This window comes from Haliotis rufescens, unplaced genomic scaffold (assembly GCF_023055435.1).
Source record: "Haliotis rufescens isolate VD_foot unplaced genomic scaffold, xgHalRufe1.0.p SCAF_10, whole genome shotgun sequence".
Classification (NCBI taxonomy): Eukaryota; Metazoa; Mollusca; class Gastropoda; order Lepetellida; family Haliotidae; genus Haliotis; species Haliotis rufescens.
This window is the reverse complement of record NW_025963780.1, coordinates 35814322-35827446: the sequence shown is the minus strand read 5'-3', so window position 1 is coordinate 35827446 and position 13125 is coordinate 35814322. Positions and strand designations below refer to the sequence as shown.

The window sequence follows — 13125 nt, the reverse complement described above, 5'->3', positions numbered from 1 at the left end:
CAAACTGAGATACCATGCCGCAGTTTAACATGAATACCCAACCCAGACACAGGATCCTGACTCCGAGCCGACCAGTCCTTGTTTTAGCCCCTTAATGCCGAGCGCCAGACAGGGAAACGTCTTTTGAAATGACGCGGCCGGGGATCGAACCCCGGACCTTCCTCTCTCCGGGCGGATGCTCTACCTCTAGACCACGGAGGCGGTCCTTTATTACGTGTGTATTTTATACGTGTGAAGTAAATAATTAACATGAGCTGCTGGTTGTTATTGAGCAGTAGGGACATACACGTTGGTACTCACATCTAGGCATTAACACATATCTGAATCATGAACTTCGTTATGAAACATCATTAGACTTTGACACGTGAAGACGTGAGGAATTCAGGAGATTTGAGAGAAGTGTTCTTACCTTATCCTAACAGTTTCTATCGTGTTGTTTGCCCGTAGTTTTGTGATGAGGATACGAATGATATTGACAAGGAAAGCGCAGTTAATCTGAAAGAAAGCAATTAGGGTTTATATAGACGATCACGAGCCAACAGTACATCATTGCTGTTGAAGTCAAGTGTATTTGGTGCCAGACTTCTAGATGTGATACGTCTACAGCAGGTGCTTGAACAGATGACATTCACGCGGGCCCTATGTGGTGCTCATACTATCGCCCACTGGTTTGCTTGCCGCTCGACAGATTATTCCCTGTTGGTAGTTAGGGGTAGGATCGGTCATACGAATCATTTCATGTAGCCAGGTGCATGCCGTGTATAGATGTTGGTTTGCCTGACTTGATTGTTAACCGGCTGGGTGATGTGTCTGGACTATTGCTGACGCTGCGATAGGCAGCATTTGCCCACTTTTGAGTGAGTGAGTGAGTGAGTGAGTGAGTGAGTGAGTATCTCGGGTCAGTACTTACTACAAGGGTCACTAGAGCTGCGGGGGGGGGGGGGGGGGGGGGGGGCAACTTGGGGTATCGCTGGTCTCGCCCATACGTGAGTGAGTGAGTGAGTGAGTGAGTGAGTGAGTGAGTGAGTGAGGTTTTTCGCCGCATTTAACATTATTCCAACACCACGGCGCGGACACCAGAAAAGGGATTCACACATTGTATTCACACATTGAAATGGAGCCCGGACGGTAAGCAAAACGATTTAATCATTAAGATATGAAATATGATAAACATGGTTGGGTAAAACTGGTATGGGGAGAGGCGTGCTGGTCTTTTGACGCCACGCATAGATTTACCCTTCTGTCTTAACTGACGCAACGCATATCTGTACCCTTCTTTCTCAACTGACGCATCGCATATCTGTACCCTTCTGTTTTAACTGACGCATCGCGTATCTGTACCCTTCTGTCTTAACTGACGCATCGCATATCTGTACCCTTCTGTCTTAACTGACGCAACGCATATCTGTACCCTTCTGTCTTAACTGACGCATCGCATATCTGTACCCTTCTGTCTTAACTGACGCAACGCATATCTGTACCCTTCTGTCTTAACTGACGCATCGCATGTCTGTACCCTTCTGTCTGAACTGATGCATCGCGTATCTGTACCCTTCTTTCTCAACTGACGCAACGCATATCTGTACCCTTCTTTCTCAACTGACGCAACGCATATCTGTACCCTTCTTTCTCAACTGACGCATCGCATATCTGTACCCTTCTGTCTTAACTGACGCATCGCATATCTGTACCCTTCTGTCTTAACTGACGCATCGCATATCTGTACCCTTCTTTCTCAACTGACGCAACGCATATCTGTACCCTTCTTTCTCAACTGACGCAACACATATCTGTACCCTTCTTTCTCAACTGACGCATCGCATATCTGTACCCTTCTGTCTTAACTGACGCATCGCATATCTGTACCCTTCTGTCTTAACTGACGCATCGCATATCTGTACCCTTCTGTCTTAACTGACGCATCGCATATCTGTACCCTTCTTTCTCAACTGCCAACGCAAAGTCATATATGTGACTTTCCATTCTTCACCACGACTCGCACTTTAATCTCCCTACGACAATAAAATCCATACAGTTGGAGACCCGACTCTCTCCTTTTAATTGGATACAGTAATATGAAGTAGACAGCGCACTAAGATTAATGGAGCGACCAACGATGACCAGTTCAGCATCCAACGGGGAGACTTGTAGTCATCCTGCAGTAATTGATGCCAAGCATGTATCTGTGCAGTTACTGTTGCCTGACTTGATTGTTAACCGGCTGGGTGATGTGTCTGGACTATTGCTGACGCTGCGATAGGCAGCATTTGCCCACTTTTGAGTGAGTGAGTGAGTGAGTGAGTGAGTGAGTGAGTATCTCGGGTCAGTACTTACTACAAGGGTCACTAGAGCTGCGGGGGGGGGGGGGCAACTTGGGGTATCGCTGGTCTCGCCCATACGTGAGTGAGTGAGTGAGTGAGTGAGTGAGTGAGTGAGTGAGTGAGGTTTTTCGCCGCATTTAACATTATTCCAACACCACGGCGCGGACACCAGAAAAGGGATTCACACATTGTATTCACACATTGAAATGGAGCCCGGACGGTAAGCAAAACGATTTAATCATTAAGATATGAAATATGATAAACATGGTTGGGTAAAACTGGTATGGGGAGAGGCGTGCTGGTCTTTTGACGCCACGCATAGATTTACCCTTCTGTCTTAACTGACGCAACGCATATCTGTACCCTTCTTTCTCAACTGACGCATCGCATATCTGTACCCTTCTGTTTTAACTGACGCATCGCGTATCTGTACCCTTCTGTCTTAACTGACGCATCGCATATCTGTACCCTTCTGTCTTAACTGACGCAACGCATATCTGTACCCTTCTGTCTTAACTGACGCATCGCATATCTGTACCCTTCTGTCTTAACTGACGCAACGCATATCTGTACCCTTCTGTCTTAACTGACGCATCGCATGTCTGTACCCTTCTGTCTGAACTGATGCATCGCGTATCTGTACCCTTCTTTCTCAACTGACGCAACGCATATCTGTACCCTTCTTTCTCAACTGACGCAACGCATATCTGTACCCTTCTTTCTCAACTGACGCATCGCATATCTGTACCCTTCTGTCTTAACTGACGCATCGCATATCTGTACCCTTCTGTCTTAACTGACGCATCGCATATCTGTACCCTTCTTTCTCAACTGACGCAACGCATATCTGTACCCTTCTTTCTCAACTGACGCAACACATATCTGTACCCTTCTTTCTCAACTGACGCATCGCATATCTGTACCCTTCTGTGCAGTTACTGTTGCCTGACTTGATTGTTAACCGGCTGGGTGATGTGTCTGGACTATTGCTGACGCTGCGATAGGCAGCATTTGCCCACTTTTGAGTGAGTGAGTGAGTGAGTGAGTGAGTGAGTGAGTATCTCGGGTCAGTACTTACTACAAGGGTCACTAGAGCTGCGGGGGGGGGGGGGGGCAACTTGGGGTATCGCTGGTCTCGCCCATACGTGAGTGAGTGAGTGAGTGAGTGAGTGAGTGAGTGAGTGAGTGAGTGAGGTTTTTCGCCGCATTTAACATTATTCCAACACCACGGCGCGGACACCAGAAAAGGGATTCACACATTGTATTCACACATTGAAATGGAGCAACTTTGGGTATCTCTGGTCAGTACTTACTACAAGGGTCACTAGAGCTTGAGGGGGTGGGGATGGGGGTGGGGGGCAATTTGGGGCATCGCTGGTCAGAATTGACTATAAGGGTCACGAGAGCTTGGGGGGGGGGGGCGCTTGGGACATCACTGGTCAGTACTTACTACAAGGGTCACTAGAATAGGGGCGTAGATGATGAAGATGAGCGTGGACTGGTTGTGGTTGTCCCAGCAGCTGTCGTGGTTGTTGAAGTGCATCAGCAACGCCCACACCAGGGTGATCACCCCCGGGATACCTGTGGGTGGAGAAAACGTTAAATAGTCACACCGATCCGACATATCATTTTAATGCACGTTTTATTACCGTGGTGCTCTATAACGCCTTACATAGGTCAACTATGTTATCATATAGAAGCGGCGGCATGTATTTAGGGATAAAACGTTCGCTCGTTAAGCCGAAGGTCCGGGTTCGAACTCGCCCATACGTACAATGTTAAAAGCTCATCATTGACGTAAGGCTGAACTCATCCATATACCCTTCTATGAGGTACACATTGCAATATATACAGGATATGTTTACTGTGGTCACCGTGTGCAACGTGGTATATTTTCTTGAACAATTGATCACACTACGCTGTGTGACGTAGAAAATTGACACCAGTGCACCTCGCCCCATCCTATGACGTAGAAGACTGACTCCAGTGCAACTCCCCATCCTGTGACGTGACGTCTGACACAAGCGCAACTCACGATATCCTATCACAGAACCGTTTTACGCCGCTTTTAACAGTATTTCCAGCAATATCACGGCTGTGGACACCAGAAAGAGGCTTTACACATTGTACCCATGTTAGGAATCGAACCCGGGGCTTCGGCGTGACGAGAGAACGCCTTAACCACTAGGCTACCCCACCGCCCCTATTACAGAAGACTGACACCAGTGCAACTCACCCCATCCTATGACGTAGAAGAGCGTGAAGGGGGCCTCCGTACTGAAGACAGACACCGCCAGCCTGTTGTGCAGAAACAAGCCCTCCACAAACATCCAGAAGAAATTGGACACGATGGTGTACTTCCTCAACGCCGTGAGCGTCTTACATAGCCAGTCCTGTAACAGTGTAACTTGCAGTTAACATATAGTGTAACAGTGTAACATACAGTTAACATCTAGTGTAACAGGGTGATATACAGTTAATATATTGTGTAAAACTGTAACATACAGTTAACATATAGTGTAACGCTGTGATACACAGTTAACATATAGTGTAACACTGTAACATAAGTTAACAATATAGTGTAACATACAGTTAACATTGTAACATACAGATAACATATTGTGTAACAGTGTGACATACAGTTCACATATAGTGTAACAGTGTAGCATACAGTTATCATGTAGTGTAACACTGTAACATAAGTTAACATATAGTGTAACACTGTAACATACGTAAACATATAATGTAACACTGTAACATACAGTTAACATCTTGTGTGTGCGTGTGTGTGCGTGTGCGTGTGCGTGTGCGTGTGCGTGAGTGAGGTATAATGTGGTTTTTAGCATTGTTCCGGCAAAAAAACAGGGGTCGATAACAGGAACAATCAACGCTGTTTAAACAAGGACACGCGTGGTATCAATTCGATACCGTTTTCAGTCGGCTCGTGCAAGGTATGACGTACTAATTACCTTGTACTACCCCCTCCCCCTCCCCGACCTATAATTGAGGGATACTACCGAACAACAATGCATGCATGAGAGAAATTGCGTATGTTTTTGCTGTTTCAGACAGGTTCTGACTTCGTGTGGTGTATTTTAGGTTTATATAAACATTCGAACGTGTAGAACGTTTTTTTCTGGATTATCTTCTGTTTTTTCTAGATTTTTATCTTGGCGTTTTCGTCAATCATTCCCACTTCAACAGAGAGTTTATTTAGGTATTTCCTCATACGACTGAGATTTGTAACATAAGAACTTTAGAAGGCTGGTTATTTTCACAAAATCCTTTGTACGTGATATCCATTTTTTCAAATTGAATGGACAAGGTACAAATTGAAACGGGTGAAAAAACTGTTTAATTACTTCAATAGCGTATTGAGAGGATGCTAGGGATGTTGACAGGGATGACTTTAACATGAAGAACTGCTTCAGCATCAGGACACATCGATACAGCGCTCCTCCTATTGCTGACATCTCTCCCACTCTACATAGATTGTATAGTGAGTTTATTTAAATAAAAGTTTTGAAAATTGCTTTACCAGAAATCTGTCCCACCCTGAAGCAGTAAAGTTTGAAACAGTTACTTGTTTTTTTCAGTAAATACAATCTTTACTTGAAGGTACGTGCATGAAATTACTCCATTCGGGACACAGTAGCGCTGCAATAGTACTGTAAATATTAGCCAACTAAGATTATATTCTCAAATATAACTATCTCTGCTGAAACTAAAGGAACACTTTTTTTATATTTTTGCCAAGGTTTTTGGTTTAAGTACTTTCACTAATAACATATGTGTTACAAGTGGAACTATTTTAATGGTGAGTGAGTCGGGGAGGGAGTAGTCCGCCCTGTAATTTTACGCAGTGATATGGCTTGAATATTGCTATAAGCGGCGTAAATACCTCCTTTCCCGAAACGAGGTTTTGTCATATTGCTATAAGCGGCGTTAATACCTGGTTTCCCTGAACGAGGTTTTGCCATATTGCTATAAGCGACGTAAATATGTTTTTATCCAGAACGAGGTTTTGTAATATTTATATAAGTGTCGTTAATACCTAGTTCCCAGAACCAAATTTGCCATATTGCTGTAAGCGACGTAAATACGTTTTTATCCAGAACGAGGTTTTGAACCATGGACAACTATCTTGAAATTAAACAAAGGGTGCCTACAACACTTACAAAATCCCTGTAGGACGTGTCCCTCTTGGAAATGTAAGGCTCCATCATGATGATGATGAGGATGAACCGGAATATGAAAGACATGACGAGATTCTTGTGGATTGAGATGCGACTACACTGAAGGGACCTGCAAAATAACAGTAAAATACGATTTTTGTTTTGTTTGTTTAATGCCGCACTCAGCAATATTCTAGCTATATGACGGCGGTCTGTAATAATCGAGTCTGGAAAAGACAATCCAGTGATTGACATCATGAGCATCGATCCACGCAATTGGGATCGATGACATGCATCAACCAAGTAAGCGAGCCTGACAACCGATCACGTTAGTCGCCTCTTACGACAAGCATAGTCGCCTTTTACGGCAAGCATGGGTTGCTGAAGACCTACTCTACCCCGGATCTTCACGGGTCAGTAGACTGAACCCCCGTTTAAAAAGTATGGTTCCATGGGAAACCTGCACCCGTATGCTGATGCATGGGATCGACAATTAGATATTCAGAGGAGGGCTGGGATATTATCGAAAAAAATAACATCCAAGAAAATATTTGAATTTTTTTTTAAATAATATGTTTCAGACTTTGAAAAAAAGGAAATTGTCTGCGTAAAAATATTATGATTTTACTTAGATGTTTCAAAATAAATAAATATTTAGGCTCATAGTTTTAATTGTAAATACATGGGTTGGCAAATGTAGACCCCTCCCCTGGCAGAGGGAGACACTTACTTGAAGTAGGAGAATATGAAGAGCGTGAGGATGAGGAAAGCAAGGGAGATAATGCTGGCCACAAAGTAGATGTCCCTCAGGATCTCTGCCAGCCGCACCTGTAACAAGGGGTGAGTGGTTTAACGCAGCTTGGACCAGTATGTCAGTTATAACACGGTGTGTCAGCTGGGCGTTGAGCAAAACCGTAAACTGATGCAGGATTCGAAGCCTTCCACTTTGGTGAAAGCCACACGATGAATAAAAACCAAGGGTCATAATCGGGGACAATCCGAGATTCGAACCAGCGGATCCGGATCGGGTCAAGGAGAAGACAAGCTTCAATTCGTGTCACGGCAGCTGGGTAACCGGGCTTCAAAGTGATGCGTATATCACATACGAGAGACTGAGTGACTGCAGGCCAAGCGGGGAACGAATCCGGTTTTTCGGCATTAGGTCGAACGCTTTATCCATAAGACCACCTTGCCGCCCTCGTGTTCGGGTATTGGTTTTACTGAATAACACGCACTAGTCTTTTGACTCAGGGACAAGGGGCGGTGGGGTAGCCTGGCCGTTAAAGCGTTTAATCGTCACGCCGATGACCGGGCTCCAACATGGGTACAATGTGTGAAGCCTTATCTGAAGTCCCCCGCTGTGATATTGCTGGAATATTGCTCATAGCGGCGTAAAATCATACTCACTCACCCGCTGTTAGGGTATGATATATATTTATCCAATTACTTGCTATGAACAGATTGCCGAAAGTCCTTTAACACTCGGGGGGACAACCCGACGAAAAAGAAGTCAATCAGTCATAAATTGCTGCCATTCCCAAATCTGTGTGATTATTGGTTTTCCAGGGGGAAAAAGACTTGAGATTGTGATAATTATCTCCACACCAATTTCCAACGCGAGTGACAGACATAGATATATCAGTATATCACCCAATACGTCTCTGCAGCTCGCCTAGCAGATCGTGAAGGGGACGGGTCTGTGGCTTTGGAGAATTTGGAGAACTGAAAATTTATTTTAGTTTTCTCATTTTTTAAATACTGCACGTGAACACAGTACCCGATAAAAACACTAGGTGTTGTTGTTATTGATTGTTGATGCCTCACTCCTGGGTGGTCGGTTGGGGGACCTGAAACGTCGACCCGTCAAAACGACCTCCCTGGTTCGAGCCTTCGTGAGGGTATAATCACTGAGGCCTATCTATGGTGTCCACCCCAGGGTAATGACTGAAATCTTGGGCGAAATCAAACATTACTCCCGCAATTTACTAATATGTAAACAGTCATAGAGGGACGATTTTGGAAAAACGAAGTTGCTTACAGAGATAAACATTAATTCGTCCCCAGGAAAACATTTCCTATTGCTTGTGATGTTGTTTAAAACGGTAGCTCTTGATATGTAGTTCACAGTCATATCTGCCTTTCTGTGAGAGTGTGTAAGTGTGTGTGAGTGTGTGTGTGAGTGTGAGTGTGTGTGTGAGTGTGTGTGTGAGTGTGTGAGTGTGTGTGAGTGTGAGTGTGTGAGTGTGTGTGTGTGTGTGTGTGTGTGAGTGAGTGTGAGTGTGTGTGAGTGTGTGTGAGTGTGAGTGTGTGAGTGTGTGTGTGTGTGAGTGAGTGTGAGTGAGTGTGAGTGTGTGTGTGTGTGTGTGAGTGAGTGTGAGTGTGTGTGTGTGTGTGTGTGTGTGTGTGTGTGTGTGTGTGTGTTGTGTAACGCCCCGCTCAGCACTATTGCAGCTATATGATGGCGGTCTGTAAATAATCGAGCCTGGACCAGACAATCCAGTGATCGATATTGTGGACAACGATCCAGCCCATCGGGGTACGATGACAGGCATCAACCAAGTCACCGCACCTGACCCCCCGATCCTTTAAGTCGCCTCTTACGACCAGCTCTAACCCGGAATTCCCATGGGCCGCCCCATCAACTAAGGTTTATCCCCGGAGAATGAAGTACATCAACATCAACAACTATTAACGTGGACTGACCACGGTGCCAATGACGGCGTTGTCGTCTTCCCTGCGCGTGGACTGCCACAGCTCGATACACCCGCCATAGTCCGTCCAGTTCCCTTTATCCCATGTGCCATTCTCAGAGCACTTCCGGTGCGCCAAATGAACTGGAAAAAACAGAAACCGTTTTACACTTGGTACAAGTCAAAACAAACGTCGTCGTAATGAGTTGCCGTATTAAGATGCAAAATAATTGGGGATGACAGGTATTTTCCGACTGAACGAACGAACCGAGACAGAAAATGTATACACCCATGTTTGATGGTGGCTAAAACTGATACAAACAAGAAATGGTTATTCGATGGTGATGTATTTGGTACGGATATCATAGTTGTGTTTTGACCTTAAGATTCGACGGCTTCCTTTTTTATAACGTTTGCAATGTTTTAGTCAAATCCAGTTTTGTTCGCGGGGAACAGATAGTGAGTGAGTGAGTATGGTTTTACAATATCAGGGCGGGGGACAACGGAAATGGGCTTCACACTTTGTACCCATGTCAGGAATCGAACCCGGGTTTTCGGCGTGACGAGCGAACGCTTTAACCACTAGGCTACCCGAGCCCCCCTCGCGGGGAACAGTACAGTGGCGAATGGAGAACGAATGTTCTTGAGGCTGAATGTTCATTATCGACTTTAAGGTCGTATTTATTTGTTTAAGAATAAACTCAGTACCTGAAAAGAAAACCGTCAACATGTTTCTGTTATAATTTGTCAGTTTAAATTGTTTGATGCTGTATTACTTATCTTTATTAAATTATTTATGGGATAGATGAGTTTAGCAAAACAATGACACGGGCACATTTAACTACTTTTCTTTCAGGGTAGGAATTGTGGCTCAGCTTGTGTCATGTCATTCAGTCTGAATCCAGGACATTGAATAATAATCTTGTTTTGCTCAAGCTATGCTGTTTTCACAGTAAAATCACGTCTTGAATGGCGACTGCATATTTGATATTGCGTTGAATAAAACAGATTATTTTTGCTGTTTTATTCCGATTTCAAAAACAAAAGCATGCTAATACGGCGCGCAGCAACCAAGCAACGCCTACATTCTACATGTAATGTCATCTGACAAATCATACATACATCAAGAGTGGTAGTGTCCTGTGGAACCTTGCTGATCAACACACAATAATCAAGTACCGCCCGCCTTCCCTTTAAATATAAACATATGAAATTAACACTCCTGACACACTTGTCTTCAAACGAAAAATAACTATGGAATTGTTATCATGATATAAAAATACCGCATTTGAAATTAATACATTTGATATACATTTTCTCCCCGCGGTGTACGAGTATCACCATCGCTTGTTGTTGCTACTGTTAAACGTTGATCATAATTATCCAAGAGTACGCGTGGAGAGAGGCAAGAATGTCTAAACTCGGAAATCATGAATTCATCAAGAAACGCATCACTTCTGAGGCACTCCTGCTGTGGGTGTTTGTTTCTACAAGGCAACTGATCTGATGGGAAAAGTGTTATGTCTTGCGACCAGTCTGTCTCTTGATACCCCTAAAAAAATATGTGTCATCTGAGTTGATATGTGGGTGTGATGTCTCGGGGATACGCATCCGGCGCTCGCAATGTATCTGGGATGCTGGGGAATGCGCCGATACGGTGATCTGCCCTGATGCTGCGTGATACGGCATTATAGACAGCCATGTGTACTTTCGGGGGGAGATCTGTTCTTAGGAGGGTGAGGTGAAATGGGGTTTAACGTCGCGTCCAAGATTAATACACTTATGCATCGAAGTGCATACACGTGTGTGTGTGTGTGTGTGTGTGTGTGTGTGTGTGTGTGTACGTGTGTACGTGTGTGTGTGTGCCTGCTTGTACTATTTCGGACTAATGCTGGTTTTATAGTGCTAGTCCACTGAGATACAATGCCGCATGACTATTCCTCTCACACACGGCATACTGACTCCGAGCGGACCAGTCTTTATTTTAGCCCCTTAATGCCGAGTGCCAGGCACGGTAACAAGAAGTACCATCTTTTAAAGTGTTTTGGTGGTCGGGGATCGAACCTAGGACCTTCCTCTCTCCGGGTGGACGCTCTACCGCCAGACCACGGAGGCTGTCTCTGTTCTTAAAGAGACTCTCGGTATGAAACACACAGCTTGGCAGGCATATGGAAAAAAATGAATCGTGAAAATATTCCAGTTCTGTTACTCAGGAGAGTTAAAGGGGCATATGGTCCAAGTACCTATTCTCGTCTCCACTATAGCATTCCAGTGCAGGACACGTCACCAGTAACACATAGTTGTCTGCCTTGTAGGTAATTCAGTGCGGGAAACGTCCCCAGTAACCTATGGTTGTCTCCCTTTGAATACAGGTCAGGTTCCCAGTACAACATGCTTGTCTTTTTGTTTTTATTTGTTTGTTTGTTGTTTAACGCCGCACTCATTAATATTCCAGTTATGTGAAGGCGGTCTGTAAATAATCGAGTCTGGACCAGGTAATCCCGTGATTGACATCATGAGCACCGATCCACTTAATTGGGACGCGATGACATGCATCATCCAAGTCAACGAGTCTGACCACCCGATCCCGTTAGTCGCCTCTTACGACAAACATAGTCGCCTTTCACGGCAAGCATGGGTTGCTGAAGACCTGTTCTACCCCAGATCCTCACGGGTCTACTTGAGAGGGACTCCTTACCCGGCCCACTTTGTCGGTAAAATAATTATCCTTTTATTTCGAATCCGGCTGAGTGAGTATGGTTTTACGCCGCTTTTAACAATATTCCAGCAACATCACGACTGGGGACACCAGAAATTGGCTTCACACATTAGGAATGTAGGATATCGAACCCGGGTCTCGGTGACACGAGCGAACGCTTTAACCACCAGGCTACCCGACCGCTCATAATTCGAATCTAAAGAAAGCTTGAATAATCAGACATCTTTCTTCCAGAGAAACACTCTTCAAGTCAACTATACAATTGGCATATGTTCTCATTTAATGAATTTTTGTCAAATTTTAAAAATCAAGTTGGCCACAAATGAATAGTAACCCGTGACCTTCCTCAAAATGTCACTTTCGTAATTTTGCATCAAGTAAAACACCTTTGTCATAAAGTTCTGTGAGGTTCTTGAATGTTTGACAACAGTTCACTTAAATCTCAAAATTCTTTGTTTGTGTGAATTAAATCTTTTATTCCCGTGTGACAAAAGTATATATGACGGACTACAGATGACCCCATTGCGTGTATGAACCCTGTGTTGGACATGCGAGAGTCGATGCTATTCATCTACTGTCTCTCTCTCACCGTAAGGGGGCGGTGGGGTAGCCTAGTGGTTAAAGTGTTGGCTCGTCACGTCGAAGGCCCGGGTTCGAGTCCCCACATAGGTACGTGTGAAGCTCATTTTCAGGTGTCCCCCGCTGTGATATTGCTGAAAGCGGCGTAAAACCATACTCACTCAATATCTCTTACCGTAGGCCAATAAGCCTTGTGATTCACAGCATTTGGCACGTTTGTACTCTCAGCATGATCTGGGCTTGAGTTTTATCACACATATGGGTAAACTGTGTGATTGACTCAATAGTTGCTTTAGGCAACGTCCACCTATTAATTACCCTACAATACCCCCCCCCCCCCCCCTTCACCCACCCCTACCCTCAACACAGAGGCTGAGGGTGTGGCAGCTGATGACAGCCCTCGTGACCGGAAGTTGGACACTGAGACTCTGAAGAGCTCTGAATGACAGTGACTGGCACGTTTGAAATCTCATCCCTGATCTCAGCCTTCGTTGGATGAAGCTTGCCGATTAACTTACTAGTTAGCGGTCCTTTGGGGAAGATACTGATTTAACCTGTCAATCATGGATAACTAATACCAGGCAACGTATTCGTGTGATTTGCTGAGTAAAAGTGTTTTATACATGGAGTAAACTGGCATC

At 44.7% G+C, this 13125-nt stretch overlaps 1 protein-coding gene across 2 annotated transcripts in view; it reads right to left on the bottom strand.

Annotated features, from left to right (window-relative positions):
- Positions 1-13125, bottom strand: part of LOC124131028 (corticotropin-releasing factor receptor 2-like) — a 96242-nt gene that overhangs the window by 10583 nt on the left and 72534 nt on the right. For both annotated transcript variants that reach the window (XM_048389986.1, XM_048389982.1), the window contains exons 4-9: positions 9200-9330; positions 7227-7324; positions 6500-6626; positions 4558-4714; positions 3772-3902; positions 410-495 (exon numbers count right to left, since the gene is read on the bottom strand). In XM_048389986.1, the coding sequence (XP_048245943.1) occupies positions 410-495; positions 3772-3902; positions 4558-4714; positions 6500-6626; positions 7227-7324; positions 9200-9330 (730 nt within the window). The remainder of the gene's footprint in view (positions 1-409; positions 496-3771; positions 3903-4557; positions 4715-6499; positions 6627-7226; positions 7325-9199; positions 9331-13125) is intronic.